Source organism: Dreissena polymorpha, chromosome 13 (genome assembly GCF_020536995.1).
Source record: "Dreissena polymorpha isolate Duluth1 chromosome 13, UMN_Dpol_1.0, whole genome shotgun sequence".
In the NCBI taxonomy this organism is placed as follows: domain Eukaryota; kingdom Metazoa; phylum Mollusca; class Bivalvia; order Myida; family Dreissenidae; genus Dreissena; species Dreissena polymorpha.
In genome coordinates this window covers 35,947,187-35,970,001 of record NC_068367.1, presented here as the reverse complement: position 1 = coordinate 35,970,001, position 22,815 = coordinate 35,947,187, and the positions used below count along the sequence as shown (strand labels likewise).

Sequence of the window (22,815 nt, the reverse complement as noted above, 5' to 3'; positions counted from 1 at the left end):
CAAAAGCAAGGATATTAAGAAAGTTCAGCGATTCATTTTCTTATTAAGAAACCGCACTTGTCATGGAAAGGGACGAGCAAAAATGTCCACCTGCAGTAATGTCCATAAGTATTTACCACGTTATGTCAACGACAGAGAATCTTACAGACACGACAGGTAATGGATAATTGTATTATATGTTTATTTTTTTAATTAGTTCCGCTTCTTTATATATGGTTAACAAAAAGGGCTTAATATCTTTAAATCAGATGCAAAGTTGTTGCAAATAGAGTGCTAGTTCAGAATCCTAACTTTTCATATTGGCTAATGCTAAATCATGCGAAATCATAACAGGCTTCAAATCATTACTTAACCACGACGGCGGTAGAGAAAACACGAGCGTGGAAAATAAGTGTGGTTCATTCTCGCACAAATAATGACATTTGAAAAGATTTTAAATTCTTTCGCAATTTTCAAGAGATTGATAAGTTAATTCACTAGCTTAAAACACATATTATATATAGAGAATAACAGGTTACTGCCTGATCTTTTTTTGTAATATATCAGGCAAGGCTTAAAATAATATAACGGCGAGGCTTGCCGAGCCGTTATTTTATTCGTGCCGAGCCTGATATATTACAAAAAGATCAGGCCGTAACCTGTTTTCTGTTAATCATACCTGTACATCCCCGATTTCAAAGAAATAATGAAACAATCGCTAAAAAGCTGTAGTTTTAGTGGGGAAATATTACTTTCGTCGTTTGAAGTGTTAATATTGACGTCATGAGCACGCGCGCTTAATATTTGTAAAAAAATGTTTTTTGCTGTTTGTTTTGCATTTTGTGTTTAAAATATATAACATCTTGGTATGAAATTGTTCGTTTTGTAAAATCTGATTGAATTTTACTAAAAATGATTACTTTATAGTTGATCCGAGTAATATGACCATCCTCCACACATGACTGATATGAGAACTTCCTGTTTACCATGATCTAAATTTTTTTTATCAGGCAACGTTATATCAGGCAGATATCAATGCGGTAGTATGATAAAGCACAATCTTGAGAAGCGCCATTAAGATTTGTTAATTTGCTTTGAATCTGAGGTAAAACGCATCTTCACAAACACTCATGTATATATTATGTAGAGCAGTTAAGCCGCACTATGCTTTGTTACTTTGCTTTTAATTTGAGGTTATACGCATGTTGCCAAACACATCATGTATACATTAGCGCATTATGAAACAATAATGTGTCAAATCACTGCATTAGCTTTGTCAAAGTATTTTCGTATATATCGTTTATATCATTCCCACTAATGATGACGCTGTGTGCGATAAATCTTGCGTAGAAATACACTGGCAACACAATTGCGAAGTAAACATATACTATTGCAATACTAGTTAGTAATCGTATGTCGTAAGAACACTTAATTTTGTTTTCAACCAGAGGTTAATACTAATGTAATACTTCTGAATAATCAAATCCCCAAAAACCTATAATTAATGACAAAAACCCCAATGTTATTTCCAGAGAACCTTTATTAAAACACGATGCTTTTAAGAACTATAGTTATAGATATACATAAGTACGTTTTATAACATATTATTAATACGTCAGATAAGTTAGTTTACACATATACAAGAATAATCCTATAACTGCAGGCAAAATAATAATACTTATTAAATGAAACACCATGTTAAGATATGTTTGGAGAGGTATTTTACAGTTGTGGGACTGAAAAATGGCAATGTGTCATAGAAACCATCAACGTAGTTTGGTTTCCAGTTATCTTTAATATTCATACACTTTCTCGCTTTACCGAGTGATTTATGCTTATAGTGAGCACGATGTAGATCTTCGTTTATGATACAAACTATTTTGTAAGATGTCACTGAGTATTTTAACCCTTTGCATGCTGGGAAATTTGTCGTCTGCTAAAATGTCGTCTGCAGAATTTCTAAAATTAGCATTTTCTTCTATTTTTTCAAAGAATACTATCAGAATAGCAAACAAATTGGATCCTGATGAGACGCCACGTTTTGTGGCGTCTCATCTAGATCTAAACTGTTTGCAAAGACCTTTAAAATTCGGTTCCCGCACTGAAAGGGTTAAAGTCTATAAACGTTTTGCAATACCGACGATACAATCAAATGTCTTCTATACTTCTATCGATATTTACAATAAGACACTAATGACGAACGCGTTTGCTGAAAAAGCTGCAGTATTCAGAAAAAACATGAACTATGGCAATATTATTAATGATGCCGAATTACTTCAACATGGCAATTTTAGTGGAATACCATCAATGGTAAGAATGTTGAGTAACATATGAACCGTTTTTGAATGGCTTGAAATGTACGGCGCCAGTGCCAAGTCAATATTAACTGCTATTCTTATGTTATGCATCACTCTATTTCATTCATTGCAGTTGTATATTATCTAGAGTATATTTCATTTGAAGAAATCACAACGATATATTATCTAAGTGATTGTTCTTTTACGTTCATGTAAACAGCATGTTTAAATGACGTGCCAAATAAATACTCAGATATACTGGCAATCGTGTACACTGAACTTTATATAAATTAGACTTTTATGAATCGAAATAGTGTGATCTATCTTCACTTTGATATTTCTTGTCGCAATGTTGCAATGGATTTCTTTTCGATTGATATCGTTAAAGCCCTTAAATTGCTCAATCAAGCATTAATTACGGATAGACCGCAGCCGCAATAAAGCTGACACCTCGTCATGGCTTAATTTGTCGTATTTAACCGAATCGCAAGTCCAATATCACTGGGGGTTTACTTAGTATCTTCTAGAAGAAATCAATTACTGTGGAAGATAAATTTTTATTTTGTCCGGAGACGACATTTTGAGAAATAATATTTTTCCCAATTTACTGCTTTTTTACGGCTTAAAATACAGATTCGACGTTTTTGAAAATAGAACTTAAATTGTTGATTGCAACAACCAATCGCTGACAATCGTTTGTAATGTAAATATAAAGTTGTGTACATCCCTCTTCGTAGTATAAACACGTAAATGGCAGCAAATTATATTTCTTAATTTGTTTCTGTTCGATCATGTAATGCAAAAAAGCGTAGAATGTGTTTAGGTGTCTCTTATTGCGACATTTGCAAAAACGAAACAGTATAACAGGTCTTAAGAAGGTATATTTTAGACTCTCATGTCTGTTCTGCCGATGAAAGGAAACTACTGTTGTTAATGACACTCATGCAATATGTATATTCCTTTTCTGTCCTCGAGAAATATCTTTTATAGATTTTCAATTTTTAAGTAAAATGTACATGGCAGATTTTCGCAAACATAAATTAGGTAGTTTGAAACAATCATACGACATGTTTAAATTTTATAGAGGAATTGTTAACATAATATCTGTTCGAAAGACAATGCGCTGTACCTGTCAGTAAAATGACAAAGATCAACACTATTAAATTTGTTGTGAATACACACGATATTTAAGATTGTAATGATTATGTGAGGTCATAAAAGTTATGTTTAAAAAAATAAAATTAACACCCAAATTTCGTTTATAAACAAAAAGCAACTTTAATTGAACCAGAAATAGAAAACTCATAGCCCGCTTGCAAGGAAGAAGATCAATAAAAGAACCGTTAGCGTAACACAATAGGTTTAGATTATATTTCGCTTGTTATGCGATTGCATTATTTCATCAACTGCACACACATAATATTGTTTCGCTACTTTGTATTTATATTATAGCAATTTACATTTGAAGAAGTTAAAACAATGATATTTATATGCGAAGTTTTAGAGTATATGTAACTTATATTATTACGAAACAATAGCTCTGTATTGCACCTTAACGAAGAACAAAGAAGATTTTTCGGAAGACACTTTAGAAATAAACAGCAATATCTATATAAAATAAGACAGCTTTGAACAAAGTGTATTTTTTTGTATACCTTTATAAAGAAAACGTCTTTCTTAAATCCCCAAAACAACAAGAACAGTTAATTGGTTCTCTTTATTAGAACGCGATGTTTTTAAGGAAGAAATGCGTGCTCTTATTCCAGTAAAATCAGCAAATTAGAAGTCAGATGATGGATATAATGGAATACTCTTGAGAACAGATTATTGATACTTCTGATAACTTAGTTTACACTTCCTACCAAAAAAGTCTCATAGTTGCAGACAAAAATAAGATATCTTCATTAAATGCCACATTATGTGAATGAATGTTTGGAATGGTATTTTATAGTTCTTGGACTAAAAAAGAAGAATTCGTCATTAACTATCATCGGTATAGTTTGTTTTAAGTTTTTTAGTTTACCCATTATGCAATATTCATACAATTCGTGCTCCAACGAGTGACTTATGCTAATAATGAGCACAATTTGTGTATTCTTTGGCGTTACTACATTTACGTTACCAAATATTGTTGAAGGTCTGTCTGAGTAATTTTGAGTCAACGATAATTTTGCAATATTATCGTTACAATAACATGCCCCGTGTATGTTTAACGATATTTGCAATAAGACAATGATAATAAATATTCGCATTTGATTAAAACGCTGTACTATACTGACAAAACATGTAATATGTCAATGAACTTTGTGATGCCAAATGTCTCACACATTAAACATTTTAATTAAATACCTTTCCCCTTTCATAATACGAATGTTATAGGGCATATGAAAAAAAAGTTAAATGGATTTGAGTGGACGGCGTTACGTCATGTTAAAGCTCGTCAAAATAAAGTGATATTCTAATTTGATGCATCAATCCATTTGGAATTGCATCCTATATATAATTCATCTGAAAACTTCACATTCATTTTTTACTACGTGGTAGTCCTTTTTTCCGTTTTGATAGTACATGTTCGTATGTGTTTGTGTGCAGAAACGTCCACGTATCATGCTGTTAAGAAAGTAAAATTAATTTTTATCGTGGAAAGGCCCAACTCATTCAATAATATTTACTGAGATAATGTTTAGCTTTAATACCTTTAAAAAAACCGAAATGTTTAACTATTTGATGTCATTATATATTCATTAATTTTCATGAATATATTGGTTTTGTAAAGAAAAGCCATTTCTAAAATTCTCAAATTCTCAATAAGGAAATTAATTCTATCAGAATATAATACATCATTGGAAGTCATTTGGGTGCTTTATCATTATTCTTATCTAAACTATTTATAATATTGAATGTTGCAAACGGAAAACAGCAAAACTAAAGATTAACCAGAATACTTACACAATTTCGATTGACCAATACACAGGACGTGCTCTGTGAAAAGAGAGTTTAATGCATGTCCGTAAAGTGTCGTCCCAGATGAGCATAAGCAGCAAGCACATGCTTATCAGGGGCGACACTTTCCTCCTGAACTAGATTTTGCTTAGAAGAGACTTTCTTTAAACGAGAAATCTCATAAAAGCAAAAAATGTCGTCACTGATTAGCCTGTACGGACTGCACAGGCTAATCTGGGACGACATTTTACGCACAGGCATGAAACCCCCTTTTCACAGAGCACGGCCCATGTATATTCGATTTAAATCGCTCAGAAACAGCTTAGCACAAATATGGGACACAAACAATCTAGGCAATATCAAAATATAATTACTTTGTTCATATACCCAATCAAGACGAGATACGGTCACAAAAAACATGTTTTACCCATGTAAGCAATTTGTTGGATCTCCCTGTAAATGGACATATGATCTTAACATTTGTTATCAAATACAAATTTAAACATGTTGTACTTTTCGGATCGGGATAATAATTGCAATGATATATATTTGCAGACAATCGGTTCCCAATGGCGTAATATTGTCAAATAAACTTACTCTAGCACGTTTTTTCTATTTTCTCTATATAACACACTTTCACGTGTAATTGAATTTTGAGAAACTAGATATAGTCACAGTATTGGCCACAGTAAGCATCTCATGCACCCAATTTAGTGTAATAATCCGATTTCCTTTTGGTAGATATTTCATCACAATAGTAACATTGGAGAGGAATTTTCGAAATGTGTATTTTTTGCGATGGTATGGAGATTTGTTTCATAACAACATCCATCTAAATATAGCCATTACACACACTTCGTAATTCTATCACAAACTAAATAAGTATGTACCTAATGGCAGTTCATACACGCGGTACTTCTTACAGTATTTGCATTTTATGTTCCGATACTGCCAATATGCATTGAAACTAATGAAACATTTTTGGAAAACCACAGTGGATTTACTTGTTTGTTTGTATCTTTATTTTAAAGGAAACAAATTCAGTCAAGTAATTGTCTTGCGCGCATTACTACGTAAAGCTGCATTTTAGTAAGTAAGATGCGACACCATACATGTACACATATTCCTACCAATTCGTATTCTTTTCTGTTGCCCTTATAGCTATCAATGTCATCGGGAAATAAATGCTTTATGGTCGATTTTCAATCGTTTCGGCATTAAGAGGTTAAACGTCGTACTATTGAAAACCTCGAAGTCACCCATGTACACATATTTCCCCCAATTTGTATTCTCTTCTGTTGCCCTACTGGCCATCAATGTCATAGGAAAATATATGACCTATGATGGATATTGAATCGTTTCGGCAAATAGGGGCTTAATGTCGTACTATCCGAAACATCGACGTTTCATGGGTTAAACAGTGCGGCTGTCATTCCCTGGTTTGTAGCCTGTTACATTTTATGTTTGGAGTCCAATGGCAGATATTTGGTAAGCATTACATTACACGACTGGAAGACTGACTTTAAGATCCAAATGATGGGCATTATCGACAAATGGCATTCCTATCAGCATTTGTCTGGGTGTATAGTATTACGTTACATATTTATTATATTTTGCGAACTTTTTTCAAAGGCAAGACTGTAGACGACTCAACGATTCAGTTCCTTATGAAGGAACCACTTCTTTTTTAATTGAAAGAGGAGAGTGGACATGCACTCGTACACTTACGTCAATAGGTATTAATAAAGTTATGTCTTAAGGAACTGAGTGATTCGACATGAAGTGTAACCTTGTGTTTTCTTTATACATTTTATGTGCTTTCTTTTAAATTGTAAACGCACTATGCTTAATATTTGTATGACCGTTTTAAAGTTGTTCACAACATATTGCAATGTCATTTTTTCGATAAGTTTTGGCATATGTGCAGAATTCATGGTAAATATTGTGAATAACAAATCAATAGTCTAATCTATGTAAAATCAAGACTGTGTAATCTGATTACTGTAGTCAAATACTGGAAATTTGAAAATACATGTTAGGTATTCTGCAAACAATGATCGACGGAACCTTATATTTAAACAAAATAGTCCAGACACTTATGAAGACTGTATAATAAATTGCATGTGCTTAAAAAACGTAACGAAACTTTGAAAACAAAGTACTCATACATAATGCAGAGTCCTAATGTTTTATTATATTATCGTTTGTGTTAATTGGATTTTGTATTTGAGTTTAAAATAATTATATATTTATCTGCCTCGTTGCATGTAAACTCCAAAACTTTATTTTTAATACAATAACCAACTTTGATCGGTTAACCTTTTTGCCGTTTAACAGTGCATTAGCAATATCGTGAAGTATGTGCGGAAGAAATATATTTGTATAATGCTATAAGTCAATAATTACAAAACGACAAAAATGAAATACTTCTTTACTATTGCGACGCATTTAGTAAATTCGACAAAGATTAATAAAGTTACAATGTTTAGTTGTATTTATTTTACGCAGAATTACGAATTTAACACTGGCATAATATAACATGATTGCAATCAGAGGATTAACATTAGCGACCATATTTTATCCAACAATTCCCAGCTTTCATTTTTTGTGAAATATTGGTAGTGCCATAACTTAAGAGTATACCCAATTGTTTGTTATAATAATAAAACAAGAGGTAAAAGTATGTTCATATCTTTTTGGAATAAACAAGGCGAGTACATTAGGAAAATACGACTTATTAAATATTGTCTTTGCAGTATCGGTATATACTATGCTATGTTTCACACAAATAATTTAAAAGCTCATTGTTCGTACAACTTACATGTATGCCCTACACGTGGTAATACGAGAAAATGTATAATGCCGTATTAAACTTTTTCATGAAACTTTGACCTTTAATCCAGGACTTACAGGAAACGCCTCTTATGGTGAACATTCGTGGTTATTTATTTTAACATAACATGACAAATGATGAAAGTACTGTCTGGACAATATTTCGCGAACGCACGCATTAATAAGTAATAGCTATTTTGACCGCAAAATCGAAAATACTGTAAGTGGAATCGACACAAAAATATATGAGTATATCATATTATTCTCATTAGTTACAATGTTTCACATTTACATTGACACCAGATGTATATTTATGAATTACAATGGATCGTATTACAAAGAATGAGTATATTCTGGATTAATTTTAATGTGAATGCCACACGTACATTAATTGCAATGCGAACTTGTCTTTAAGTTTCTGAAAATATCTCGCTTGATGCATTCCCGAACAAATATTCTAGGCTGTAATTCTGAAACAGTTATTTCCGTTCAACATCTGTAACGTCAGCGCATCTGTAATCGAATTCCGTCACAACAAAGATTAGCAGACGGTCTGATTAAAAAATAAATAGCGCTTCCGTTGATGTAAACAGTATGTGATATGTACGATTCCCTTAAGGCCAAACGTTCCCGAATAGGAATTGTTATGTTAGCGATATAATAGCCGTAGTACATTACCATTAAATAACCATTTATTTTTTTTTACAACCAACGCACAAGACGTATATCTGCATTATATGTAATGTACTAAACTTCTAAAACTTACATCACTAACAATACATTCTTATAACTTTTCCGTTAGGCACCAACAAAGGTTTCTGAGATACAGAAGCACGCTGATTGCAACAGTGAAAATTAACCTAAAAACTTTGTTTTTCATGTAACCGTTAAGATATAAAGTAAATACAGCATGGCTTCTCATAAGTTGGACTTCATTTTTGGAACCAATATTGACTGAAACAGCAAACGGAGTTCAACACAAATCAGACATAATGTCCATAGGAAGTTATTGTTTTCAAATAATTTGTACATGCAATATACGAAGAGAGTAGATGATTTATTTACTTACTAAGATATATTTTTTAGAGGACCTATGTTTTCTGAGATAACAAACCAAATTCAGAAACAGCCAAAATCAGCATAAACAGATGGGCGATTCAAAATGATAACAAAATATGATACGAAGTAAATACAACACCATTCGCCATTAATACAAAACATGGCATAATACGCATGTATAGCATGTACACAAACTTTGTAAAGTAAATAAAATACCAGGGTGAAATTTGCTACCGATTGCTTGTATTTCACATTAAGACGTTCAATAAATGTAATACCATTGATATGTATGCCTTCTAATTTCTTTACCAAACACAAATATACACATCCTCAGAGCCATTAATGTTAAGTTACAAATCTCCTTTTCAGAAATTATGGTTTGTATTCGTACCGGTGCGTGTCATTTTCGTGACATGACGTCACGTTGTCATGCGCAAGTGCCTTTCCTGCGTTATATATATTTTTGAAATACCTGTTGATAGGGCCACTATCCGTTAGTGGCACATTTGACATTACGAGGTAGAATTAAAGCGCGCGAAACCTTATTTTTTACCACGTTTCTATTTATAGTTATATATTCAATAATAAAAGTAAACAACTAATGGCTGATTTCTCTCCAAAGCGCACCGTTTTCATGAATTGACCTCAGGTTGTAATGCGGATGTGCGCGCTTTCTCTTTGTTAATTATTTGGCACACACACCGATTGTGCCAATGACACAATGTACTAGTCGTTCCCCGGAAACGGTCTCTAGAGCGTTTCTATAAGACGTCTGCATCCGATGCTATCGTGCTAAAATGAATAGAGTTAAACTAAGCAAAACTTAAGTAATTTGACCGCTAAATAAATGTTTGTTTACGCAAATATATCTGTTATTATAATAGCATGTTGTGTAATACATACATATGCAAAAGCAGTTTTCAAAGTCATAAGAAATCACTGTTCAAGCGGAAAGTCTTCGTTATACTTCACATTATTAAATTCCGATCAATCTACTTTTTTATTCTTTAAGCCATCCGTTTGTTAACAGTAAAACCAACGTGAATACTATTAGTTTGTATTCCCTCAACAAAATTTCCCCGTACAGTATTGGTCGAACTGTTATCGGTATCCAACATTCGTTTAATCGTTAAACATATTTATTTCTAACACAATATACATGAATAAACCAAATTAGCAGACATTATATCATTGGGCTGCGTTTCTTATGAGAACGGAAATGTCTGTAATGAGCACCCAACAAACGATAGCCGTGAAGTATTGCAACAGGATGTTAACACGTTGCCATGGCAGGAAACAAATTGTCTCTGAAAATGTTCACCATTTGCAAGGTATGGCACATTGCTTCACTGCAAGAGGTTTTGTATCGTAATTTGTTTACAGAACTAGAAAAGGCACACAAGACACATAAGCATTATATGACACACATTCACACGCGACAGTTGTTTTTCATAACAAGTACGATAAGATGTATGTTATATTTATTGAATGTACTTTTAAAGAAACAAGTTCTATATATGTAATCAAACACCAAGTGAATATGCATATTTATATAAATTAAACTACAAGATCGAGGGAAATTATTGTTTATCATTTGGTTATCAAAATTCAGATTTTATGTTTATTTAAGAGTCGTGGCTGTACGCATATAAGTTTGATTATAACATTAGAAACCATAAACTATATTTAGTTTTAATTCGTACTATACTTTAAAATTTGGGTTTACAGTTCCTATCATGAATGACAAGAATACAGAAAAAGTCGTCATACAAAACTCAAGGCAGTAACTATCAAACCGCCGCAAAATATAAGAATTCACGAATTTCAAGGGGTCTTTTCTTGTTTTGGCCATTTGACAAAATTAAAAAGGTTGTCTTAGATTCGCATATTTTTGTTTTAGTTATGACATTTGTGAGGAGAGATTAATATTGAACATTTACCATGCTCTAAAATATCCATTATATGCATCTTTTGACGATTTAAAAACCTGAAAATTAGTAAGCGCTGCAACGCGAAACAATTGGATAATTTGGAGAGTTCTGTTGTTGTCCTTATATTTTGTGATACTACGAGGATTGCTTATATCAAGATTAAATGACATGCCTCATTGTATGAAAACGGATGGCCGAGGGGTCTAAGCGGTAGACTTTTACTCCAGGACTGCAGGTGTCAGTGGTTCGAGCCCTGTTGAAGGTTACTTTTTTTCTTCTTTTTTATTTTGTTACTCTTGTTTGTTTACTGGAGGTTTTAAGATCCAGTGTTTACATTTATCAATATAAAGCATTTAATGAACAAACTCAAATACAACATGCCAACATCAGTGAAAATGCCCCTTTAACAAAGCAATAAAAAAGGTCTTTTTTATTTTTTTCAGAGTAGTTTAATACTATGTACAATTATATATATTTCTCTAGTTAAGAAATAGAATGCCTGTTTTTTTTTCTCCAGTATACACTCATGTTAGTTAAAAGCGTATTACATCAAGTTGTTTATACAATGAGAAACACTCAACACGTTTAAATAAATATTGTAACTAAGACAACAAATAATGTCAAATATTGGAATTATATGTAAGCTTTGAAAATTACAATCCCTTTATGACGATAAGAGTCTGTAGATGTTTTAATATGAAGGTACATACACTGTAAAAGTATACACTAAGTTAAAATTAGCATACTATACTTGCATCACGAGGCGAAATACACAGCTCCTTTTTTTTAAAATATATAAATCAAAAGTGTATGTTTTTTTTTTTTAATAATAACACTAAATAAAAGCGTATCATTTTTGTATGCAAAGTAAAATGGTGCACAACTAAAAGCAAGTAAGATTGTTTGTGTGCGGATGAATATGTTTGTGTTGTGTGTGTGTTTTTTTATTCAGAAAGTGCATGAAATAAAATACTAGGCATACACAAGAAAAGCCGTTGTAACTGGTAAAGTGATTTTTTTTTACCATACACCCCCAAGGATATTCTCACAATTTCGTTTTCAATGTGAGAGTAACCTTTGTTCGTTCATTTTTATAGGGCGGGGGGGGGGGTGTTATTCATTTAATCTTAAAAACAAAAATATGCCTGTATAATACATTAATTATATCTTACATTAATTTAACATATGTCCTTTATGAACCCTTAGTCAATCTCACAGTTTTTTTTATGTATTTGTTGTTGCTTTTTTTCGATGTGAGAGTGACAAATAAGGTTAGCATATGTATTTTGTTATACATTTTAATAATTGTGTGGATTTTTATAAAAACGCAAAGTTAAATCAATGACAAACTATTGAAAGGAAATGTAAATTGTAACATTTCCATCAAATGCGTATCTATGTATCAAAAGTATATCAAATTTGTATAATTGAGAATATAATGAATAGTACGTACCCTTAACTGTATATGATTTTTCTTTTGATACATCTGTGCTATGTTTAGCTTTTAGTTTAAACCATACTCTTAAAGATACCTATACTATATAGTACAATGTTGCTAAGTTTATATAGTATTGCTTAAGCTGTGGTAACTTTTTTATTTTATGTGAATCTTAATCAAATATCTGTAATTGGGAAGATGTTATATAGTCTTTTTCTAATTGTATATGATGAAATTGTGTTTTTTTTATACAAGTATGCTATTTTTTATTTTGATTTTTCGACTTTACTAAAAAAAATACCTTTATTGTGTAGTATTCTAGTTCTAAGGTAATATAGTATAACACCTTAAAGAGTCCTTTTTTTGGCTTTAATTTGAAATTAAAAAAGAAGATATATATAGATCATTTGCGTAAGAATAATTGTAAGCATGATGAATAACTTTTGTAGACATTTTATTGGTAAATTATTTGGTAATAAGTATATGTAATCTTGAGATACACAAGTTAAAAAAAATAACACCAGAATGGTTACACAATAATAAATTATGTTACTTTTTTATGTGTACCAAACTAGATATAAAAATAATACTAAAACTGCGTTGAACACTCTGCTTTAGAAACTCTGCATAATAATATATCTACATGTATTGCATTTTTATGATTAATTGTTATTGTGATGTATATTTGCATAATGTAACTTATACCATCAATTAAGTACTTGTACTTGTACATACGATGTTACAATATCGTGATGTAATACCTTCTTTTAACAGAAAAAAACAACACGCTATTAACAAAATTAAAACAAGCACTGAACACATATTCAAAAAACAAATAGTCTAACTACATTGGCATTACAATTAATATTTTTTTCTTATTCACATTAACTACACATGATTATACACAAATTGATTGAAGTGAATAGCTGGAAAATACTCTTGTATTAATAAGTAAAAAGCCACAACTGCTTGTACACTAAATACTTACATGTATAGAAATAATGAATAGTAAAGGGTCGCTAACACCCTTGTTTGGAACGATTCTTTTTATAATATAACACGTCAACAAATAATAATTTGGTAGCACTAAAAATGAATCTTTTGACACAATTGAATAACTGGAAACTCTCTGACTGGTTCAAATTAAACTACTATAAAGTAAAATGGAAACAGTAATATTATCAATGAATGTTAAAGGTTTAGGTAATAAACAAAAGAGAAATCAAGTTTTCGAATGGTTAAGAAATAAAAAAATTGCGTTGTACCTATTGCAAGAAACACATTCGACCAAAAGCATAGTAGAATCATGGGAACGGGAGTGGAAGGGACAAGCCTATTTTAGTGGCACGAAATCAAACAGCGAAGGAGTAGCAATCCTTATTAACGATACACTGCCTGTAAAAATATTAAATTACAAAGAAATTATACCGGGTCGTCTTCAAGCCTTAACACTAGAAATCAATGAACAAAGTCTTACGATTATTAATATTTATGGGCCTAACAAAGACGACACCCTTCTTTTCAAAACTCTAGCTAAATTCTTACAAGATACCAACGAAAATATTTTAATCGGGGGTGACTTTAATACTGTTTTAGACACTAATTTAGACAAGAAAAACGGCCGAGCCGATACACATAAACATTGTCGAGATAACTTAAATAAAATTATAGACGAAAATAATTTAATCGATGTTTGGAGAATGCATAATCCTAATAAATGTCAATTTACATGGCACTCTAACGGTAAACCGACAATTTTCAGCAGACTTGACTTTTTTCTTATCACAGATACATTATGCAATATAACAAAAAATTGTATTATTCAAACAGGATATAAAACAGATCATTCATGTGTTATGTTAAAAATGAATTTCACATCACAAAAACGGGGACCTGGTTATTTTAAAATAAACAACAGCCTTCTGTTAAATACCGAATATAAATCACTAATTAAAAACACATCGCAAGAAGTTTTAAACAACAATAAACACTCAAACGCAAACACTAAATGGGAATTGGTAAAAGGAAATATTAGAAATGCAACTATAAAATTTGCTAGTCAAAAGAAAAAAGAAGACAATAAACAAGAAAAAGAACTAATTCAAGAAATAGAAGCTCTTGAACAAAACTTGATACGTAAGGATAATATAGACACAAAAGAATTATCAAATAAAAAAATGTTATTGGATAATTTAAGAGACAAAAAAATCAACGGTATTTTACTGCGATCAAAAGCTATATACGTTGAAAGTAATGAAAAAAACAGTGCTTTTTTCGCAAACCTAGAAAAAAGACACGCAGAGAAGAAAACTATTAAATGTATAAAAGTGAATGATAAATTTATAACAAATCAAAATGAAATATTAACAGAAGAAGTGAAATTCTATCAATCCATTTATCAAAAACAGTATGATAAAACATCAAATATTGATTTCTTTAACACACCGATAAACCGCCTTAGTGAAAACAATAAACATATTTTTGAAGGTATCCTAACCGAAGAAGAATGTTATAATGCCTTAAAAGAAATGAAAAATGACAAGAGCCCGGGCTCAGATGGACTAACGGTAGAATTTTATAAAACCTTTTGGGATGACATTAAAAAAACTTTCATCGAATCAATAAACTATTCATTTATACACGGACATCTAACTGACTTTCAAAAACAAAGCATTATATCACTAATCCCTAAACCTAACAAGGATACCACTATTTTAACAAATTGGCGACCAATATCATTACTTAATGTAGACTACAAAATAGCTACAAAAGCCATCGCTAATAGAATTAAAAAAACGATATCCTCAATAATAGCACCTTCACAAACAGGTTTCATAAAAGGGAGATATATTGGGGAGAATGTCAGACTCATTTTCGAAATAATCGAATACCTTGAAAACAAACAAATACCCGGTCTTTTATTTTTTTCAGATTTTGAAAAGGCATATGATACTTTAAATCATGAATTTATGTTTAAGTGTCTACAGCATTTTAATTTCGGCGATGATCTTATCCGTTGGGTAAAGCTGTTTTACCATGATATAAGTAGTATTATTATGAACAATGGATACATGTCGGAAAGTTTTAAGATAAAAAATGGCGTTAGGCAAGGTTGCCCTCTCTCATCGTCCCTGTTTGTAATATGTATCGAAATATTGTCTAATTATATTGAAAAAGACCAGAACATTAGGGGTATTGTTGTAAATAATATAGAAATAAAACAGTCGCTCTTCGCAGACGACGCAACCTTTTTCAATAACGGTGAACAAAACTCTTTTGAAAATTTGGTCCATATAATAACACAATTTGGGAAAACATCTGGATTAAACCTTAACAATTCAAAATCAACAGTTTTAAGAGTAGGGCTTTTCAAGAATACTACAATCCGGTTTTGCAATGATCACAAATTTATTTGGACATCAGAATCTGCAAACACTCTTGGGTTATCCTTTTATAATTGTAAAATAAAAAATATGTCCATGAACTTAGAACCAAAATTATGTGCATTCAGTAATTGTCTTAAACAATGGCACCACAGAAAATTGACCTTACTAGGGAAAATTACAGTAATAAAAACATTTGCACTACCAAAATTAGTATATCCATTCACTGTATTACCAAACCCTCCTCAACACACCATACAAAAAATAACTAAGGAAATTTTTAACTTCTTATGGGATGGTAAACCCGACAAAATAAAACGCAGCAAAATAATAATGAATTATACAAATGGAGGCCTTAAATTAACAGACATTGAAATGTTCCTAAATTCTATAAAGGGATCATGGGTTAAACGACTGCTTACAGAAAATAATAGTATGTGGAAGTGTATATATGATACAATCCTACAGAAATACGGAGGAGAATTACTATTTGAATCAAATTTACAAACTAAAGATATTAAACGTATATGTAAAGACAACGAATTTTTAAAAAACATAATTCAAGGATGGAATACATGTAAAAATTGCTATAAACACAACTTCAGCAAACATATTATATGGAATAATAGTAAAATACAAATTGAAAATAAAACTTTGTACTGGAAAGATTGGCACGACAAAGGAATCGTATTTGTCGATCAGTTAATTGACTTTCGCGTGAAGAAATTTTATAGCTTTACTGACTTCAAATATATCTTTAATGCATCAGACAATGACTTTCTTAAATACAATAGTCTTATAAATAACATACCAAAAGACATATTGGAACTTGTAGATGAGCGTTTTATAACAGGATCAAGGAAAAAATCATTACTAGATATAATCAAAACTTCGTACCAACCAAATAAATTTTTATACAATCTTCAGCTATCTGAAATAAAAAATACAAATTCGAATGCGGAAAATAGATGGCAAAATATTTTTCAAAATAAAGAGTTAAATTGGGCAAAGATATACACGCTAGTGTTCAAAACTTGTACGGACACAAATTTAAGATGCTTCCAATATAAATATATTATGCGTTTAACAGCTACAAATACATACCTCTTCCGGTGCAAACTAACTAACTCTAACTTATGTGATCTGTGCAATGAATACGATGAAGATATTGAACACTTGTTTTGGAAATGCCGGGTAGCACAACATTTATGGAACAGATTAGCGGACTACATGTATGATAAAGGCATTTTATTATATTTTAACTACGAATTAATTTGTTTTGGACAGATGGAATATAATAAAAACATGCAAACAATTAATTTCATCATTTATTTAATGAAATATTATATATTTAAATTGAAAACAATGCACCAACCATATGATTTCAACAATTTCCTTACATTCCTAAAATTACGCTTTGATATAGAACAAGAAATAGCCCTAAAAAACGATAATCTTGAACAATTTAATACAATTTATCAGAGATTACTTGACGGTCAGTTTTGAGCTTCCAGCTTCTCCTTTTTTATACTTCTTTCTTACTTTTTTTTTTCTTTTGTTAACTCTTCATATTGCAAAAAGACATAAATAATAACCTCTGCTTAAACCACAATTATCACTATTGTTCCATGCGGAGTGGGTATATTTTGAAGAAAAAATATTTAAAAAAAAACAATAACATTCTATTGTACGTGCATATGCACCCATAACTGTACTGTTATCTTCTTGAAGGAAAAAATGTTTGCAATGTATGTACATGTATAATGTTTGCTTTTTTTTAGTTATATTAAATAAAAAAAAAAAAAAAAAAAAAAAGGTCTGTATGAACGTCATAAGCTTTGGGCTCTTATTTGCAAAGTAGAACGCCGACTTCCACTTTTTGCATAGATATTGCAGTGTTTTTTAATTCGACACTCCGTGGTCTATGACTTTGACGTGAACACTTTAATATAACATGTTTGAACGTCTTACGTTCACATCTGACGAATAATGCCCATTGGGTTCAAGATATAACTTTAAGTCATTATTCATTTATTAACTAAAGTTCTTTTTTGTATTATGTTGAAACAAACACTTTTTTCAAACGTATGCTTGTGTATCAGGAAACCAAAATTGCACAAATGAATAGCTAAATGATATTTTCACTCATAATATCATGTCGGCAATGGAAATAATCACCAACTCCCTTGTTTATTTTGATTGGCTCGTGATCATGTTTGAGAACAGATGGAAAAATCATCTTAGGATTTAAAACAAGTCTAGTACTTAGTAAATGTGAACATTAATTGAAACACATGACAATTCATTGGACTAAAAGGCAACCTTTCATTAGTTCACGTAATACAATTTCTTTCAAAATGCGCGTTCGTTTGTTGAATTGAGAAGATTTAGATCATACACAATATTTTTGTAGAATCGTGTATTTAAATGTGCGCATTTCGATCCATCAAACGTCATCAGACGCTATCAACATACGCATAAAGGAGTGTTTTATCAATTTTTGATGCTCTTGAAGCCAATTATGTTGCATACTGAATGTTATATTATGATATATATAAACAAAACCCAAAAATGTTTGGTGCAATGTTATAGCAAGACTGAACATATTTAGGTAGAACACAGATGCCAACACACTCCGATTTCGTCTTAATTATGTGGCATTTTCTTTTTTATAGACAAGTGTGTGCAAGATCACCTGCTTGTTACTATGTATGTAAAGGTCCAGCCCTCAGGCAGCCATACAATTTTAGTTACGCGCGTCGCAAGATAAATAATAAATGTTATGCTTTAAAGAGTCCATTACTCGTATTGTATTAAAAATATCCAAACTAACATATGGTGCACAGCATCACACGCTTGTCAATGTGTGTATCAAGTTTTAGCTCTCTAGCAGCAATACTTTTTAAGTCAAGGGCGACATAATTGTAAAGTGTTTATATGGTATACAAAGGGTCTTTAACGCCGGTCGTGTCAATAACATCCGAACCAAAAAATGAACATGCTCAAGTTCACACTTGACGAAGCATTTTTTAACGTGCATCAGAACTTTATTTAAATGTAATTTTCGTATATAAAGACCGCAACTCCGATTGTGAAGAAAACTTCCGATCCAGAATACAGAAATGCTGGGTTTAAATCATTTGTAATTAAATACACGCAATGTGAACCTTCAGCTGCACACGCAGGAGTGAACACTTATGATCTTTGATCGCACCGAAATACACGAATGAAACCTTTGCGACTGTATGCTTATATCTTCATAGCTCTTTCGATGAAATGATTGCAAGTACTGGAGGCTAATTTTGACTGTTTTATACGCTTGAACTTATTTACTTTATTAAAATGAGTTTTGTTTGGAAATGAATAACCAAGAACAAGAGTTGGTTAAACTTAATTATCATGAAATGTTCATTCTGTGTTCATTTGCCATCAATACCTGATTTGAATTGAAACAATCCGCGTTAATTAATAGCAGAATAATGGTCGAGTAGCCTGTTTTACTGAGAAGTCCTTCTTAGCCTCAACAAGCTTTGAGCTCAAACTAAATGAAACAATATTTTAAGACCATATCTGTCCGAAAAGAACGGCATTTATAAAACGTTTTTCTACATTGTTTGTGTCAATATTTGTGTAATTTTTTAACACCAGACCTCTTTTCTGTAAAGAAATTGCATTTTACTGGAACCACATAAAACCATAAGAAAGAAGCAACCCAATATCGCGAGTAGGTGAAAGCGCGTACAACTATGGATATTACACTGTATGAGACGTGAACCCAACAATGCTCTTATAACAATAAAACGTTATTTTCTTAATGTTGCACAGCGTACTTAAAACACATTGGAGGGTGCAAACTTTACGTTTTTAACTCACTTTTACATAATGTGGCTTCAATTAACAATTTCAATTATGACACACATTCTACGTCAATATAGCATTTGTAACTTTCGTAGAAGTATAACTTGAAGCCGAGTATGTTTACATAATGACATTTAAGAAAAAAATCAAGTTAGATACTTCACTGGCGTGCTTCATAACACTAGGAATTGCATAATTATAGTAAGAAATAAACCACCGATTCCTCTACTGTTGCCTGAATTTGCTGAAATTGTCACTATGGATTTCATACTTTATGGCCGATGCTCAATCGTTATGGCAAGTTAAAACTCATAGCCTTACTCCCGGAAACATGGCAGGTTTTCTGTGTACCAAACTGTGAATGCCACTGGCTGGAATGTCGCGAGTAATATCGGAAAATCCGAGACCACTTTCAGACATTCATTCAGCATAACATGTTACGGCTAGAGGTTTGACTTTGGGATATACGCAATGGGCATGGAACACAGAAGGCTTTACGGTTATCATTTGTTTGTGTCGATATTTGTGCTTCATATTCTGATTCGCGATGTGTCTTCAAAAGCAATGATATGTAGAAAGGTCCGCGATTCATTTCCTTATGAAGAAACCGCACGTTTTATCATGGAAAGGGACGACAAAAAGTGTCCTCCTACAGTAACGCCAATAAGTATTTACCAAGTTACGTCAACGTCACAGGAACTGGCGGACACGACAGGTAATGGATTATTGTATTATATGTATATTTGTACTATTATTTCTGCTTTCTTTTATATGGTTAACATAAAGGCTTAATATCGTATAAATCAAATGCAAACGTGCTTTAAATAGACTGCTATGTCAGAATTTTTACTTGTCATATTAGTAAAAAAAGAATGTGATGCTTAATCGTGAAACAATCATAAAAGGCGTCTATTTAATCATGTCTGCGGTTGAGAAAAAAGGAACGTGGAAAATACGTGTGGTTCATTCTCACACTAATAATGCCATTTAAAAAGTTATTTATTCTTTAGGAATTGTCGTGCATTATGAAGCGCACTTAACCTCCAGTAAGTGTTGTTAATTTGCTTTAAATTTGAGGTAAACGCATCTTGACAAACAACTCATTTTTACATTGTGTAGCGCACTATAGCTGCATCACGCTTTGTTAATTGGCTTTAAATTTGAGGTTATACGCATCTTGCCAAACAAAAATTATGTGTCAAAATACTGCATTAGTTTAGTCAAAGTATGTTCGTATATAGCATTCCCACTAATGACGACGCTGTATGCGATAAAGCTTGCGAAGAACTTCACTTGTAACAAAATTGCGAATTAAAAATACAATATTTCAATGCTGGTTATTAATCGTATATCGCATGAACACTTAATTTAGTTTTCAACCAGATGTCAATGCTAATTAAATACTTCTGTATAATAAGATCCCAAAACATATGATTAATGACAAAAAAGAACAGTTGTTTTGTTATTTTCAGCGAACCTAAATTTAAACATGATGTTAACACCGTGTAAAGATTTGTTTGGAGACGTATTTTACAGTTGTGGGACTGAAAAAGGCACTTTGTCATAAACAACCAGCAATTAATTTTGGTTTCCACTATTTTGTTTAACCATCATTTAATATTAATTCAATATCTCGCTTTATCGAGTGACTTTTGCTTATATTTAACACGTTGTATATCTTGTTTTGCGTAACTACGGGTATGATACCACATATTTTTAAAGATTTTTCTGAGTATTTGTAAGTTAACGTACGTTTTGCAATAATGACGATACAATAAACAGTCTTCTATATTTACACCGATATGTACAATACGACACTTTAGACGAACGCGTTTGCTAAAATATTTGCAGTATGCAGACAACACATAAAATATTGCAATATTCTTCATGCTGCCGAACGTCTCCATAATTACAAAGTTTAGTAGAATGCCTTAAATGGTCAGAATGTTGAAGAACATATGAACAATTTGTTAATGGCTTTTAATATCCGGCGCTAGTTCTAAGTTTAAAGACACGTACGCATTAAATGCTATTTTTATATAATGCATCAATCTATTTCATTCATTGCAGTTGTATATTAACAAGAGTTCATTTGATTTGAATAAATCACATTCATATATTTTCTAAAAGATTGTTCGTTTACATTCATGTTCATGGACGTGAAACATACTTTCCCAGTTTTACTGGCAATCGTGTACAATGAACTTTGTGTAACCTTGCTTGTTCTGAAAAAGAATACTTTCGAAATATAGTGATCTATCTACACTCGCAATGTAATTCGTTCCGATTCATATCAGTTAAACCCTTAAATTACACAATCAATCATTAACTGCGGATATACCGCAGCCTCAATAAAGCGGATACCTCACCATGGCTTAATTTGTCGTAGTTAACTGAATTGCAAATTCAATATCACTGGGGATTTAACTAATGTCTTCTAGGAGAAAACAATTACTGCTGAAGATGCATTTAATTTTTTCCGGAGACGACATTATGACTAATAATATTTTGCAATTCACAGTTGTTATGGCTAAAAATACAGTTTCGAATGTTAAAGAGACAACCTTCAATTGTTAATTCCAATAACCAATCGCTGGCAATCGTTTCTAATGTAAATATCACGTTATGCACAGCCCGCTTTAGAGTGTAAACAATGTAATGGCAACACATTATATTACTGAATTTGTTTCTGTTCAATCATGCAGTGAACAAAGAGCCTGTAATGTGTTTAAGTGTTTCTTATTACTTATTCCAAAAAAGAAGATAAAAAACTGTTACCGTTAAACGGTAGCTATAGATTATATTTCGCTTGTTATGCGATTTCAATCATTCATCAACTGCCCACACACCTGATATTTTTTCGCTACGAAGTATTTATTTTATAGCCATTGACATGTTAAGAACTTACAATTATATGTATTTGCGTTGTTTTAAGGATATATGTAACATATATTATTACGAAATAATAGCTCTGTAAAGCACCTTACCGAAGAACAAAGAAGAATTTTCGGAAAACACTTTTAAAATAAAGAGCAACTAATATAATAACAAGAGTTCATTTGATTTGAAGAAATCACATTCATATATTTTGTAAA

General features: G+C 31.7%; 1 protein-coding gene across 1 annotated transcript in view; it reads left to right on the top strand.

Moving 5' to 3' along the window:
- The first annotated feature begins 20,156 nt into the window (after positions 1–20,156).
- The window catches only part of LOC127854582 (uncharacterized), a 66,111-nt gene continuing 63,452 nt past the window's right edge, over positions 20,157–22,815 (top strand). The window contains exon 1 of the mRNA XM_052389644.1: positions 20,157–20,435. Coding sequence (XP_052245604.1) covers positions 20,192–20,435 — 244 coding nt within the window. The 5' untranslated portion in view covers positions 20,157–20,191. The remainder of the gene's footprint in view (positions 20,436–22,815) is intronic.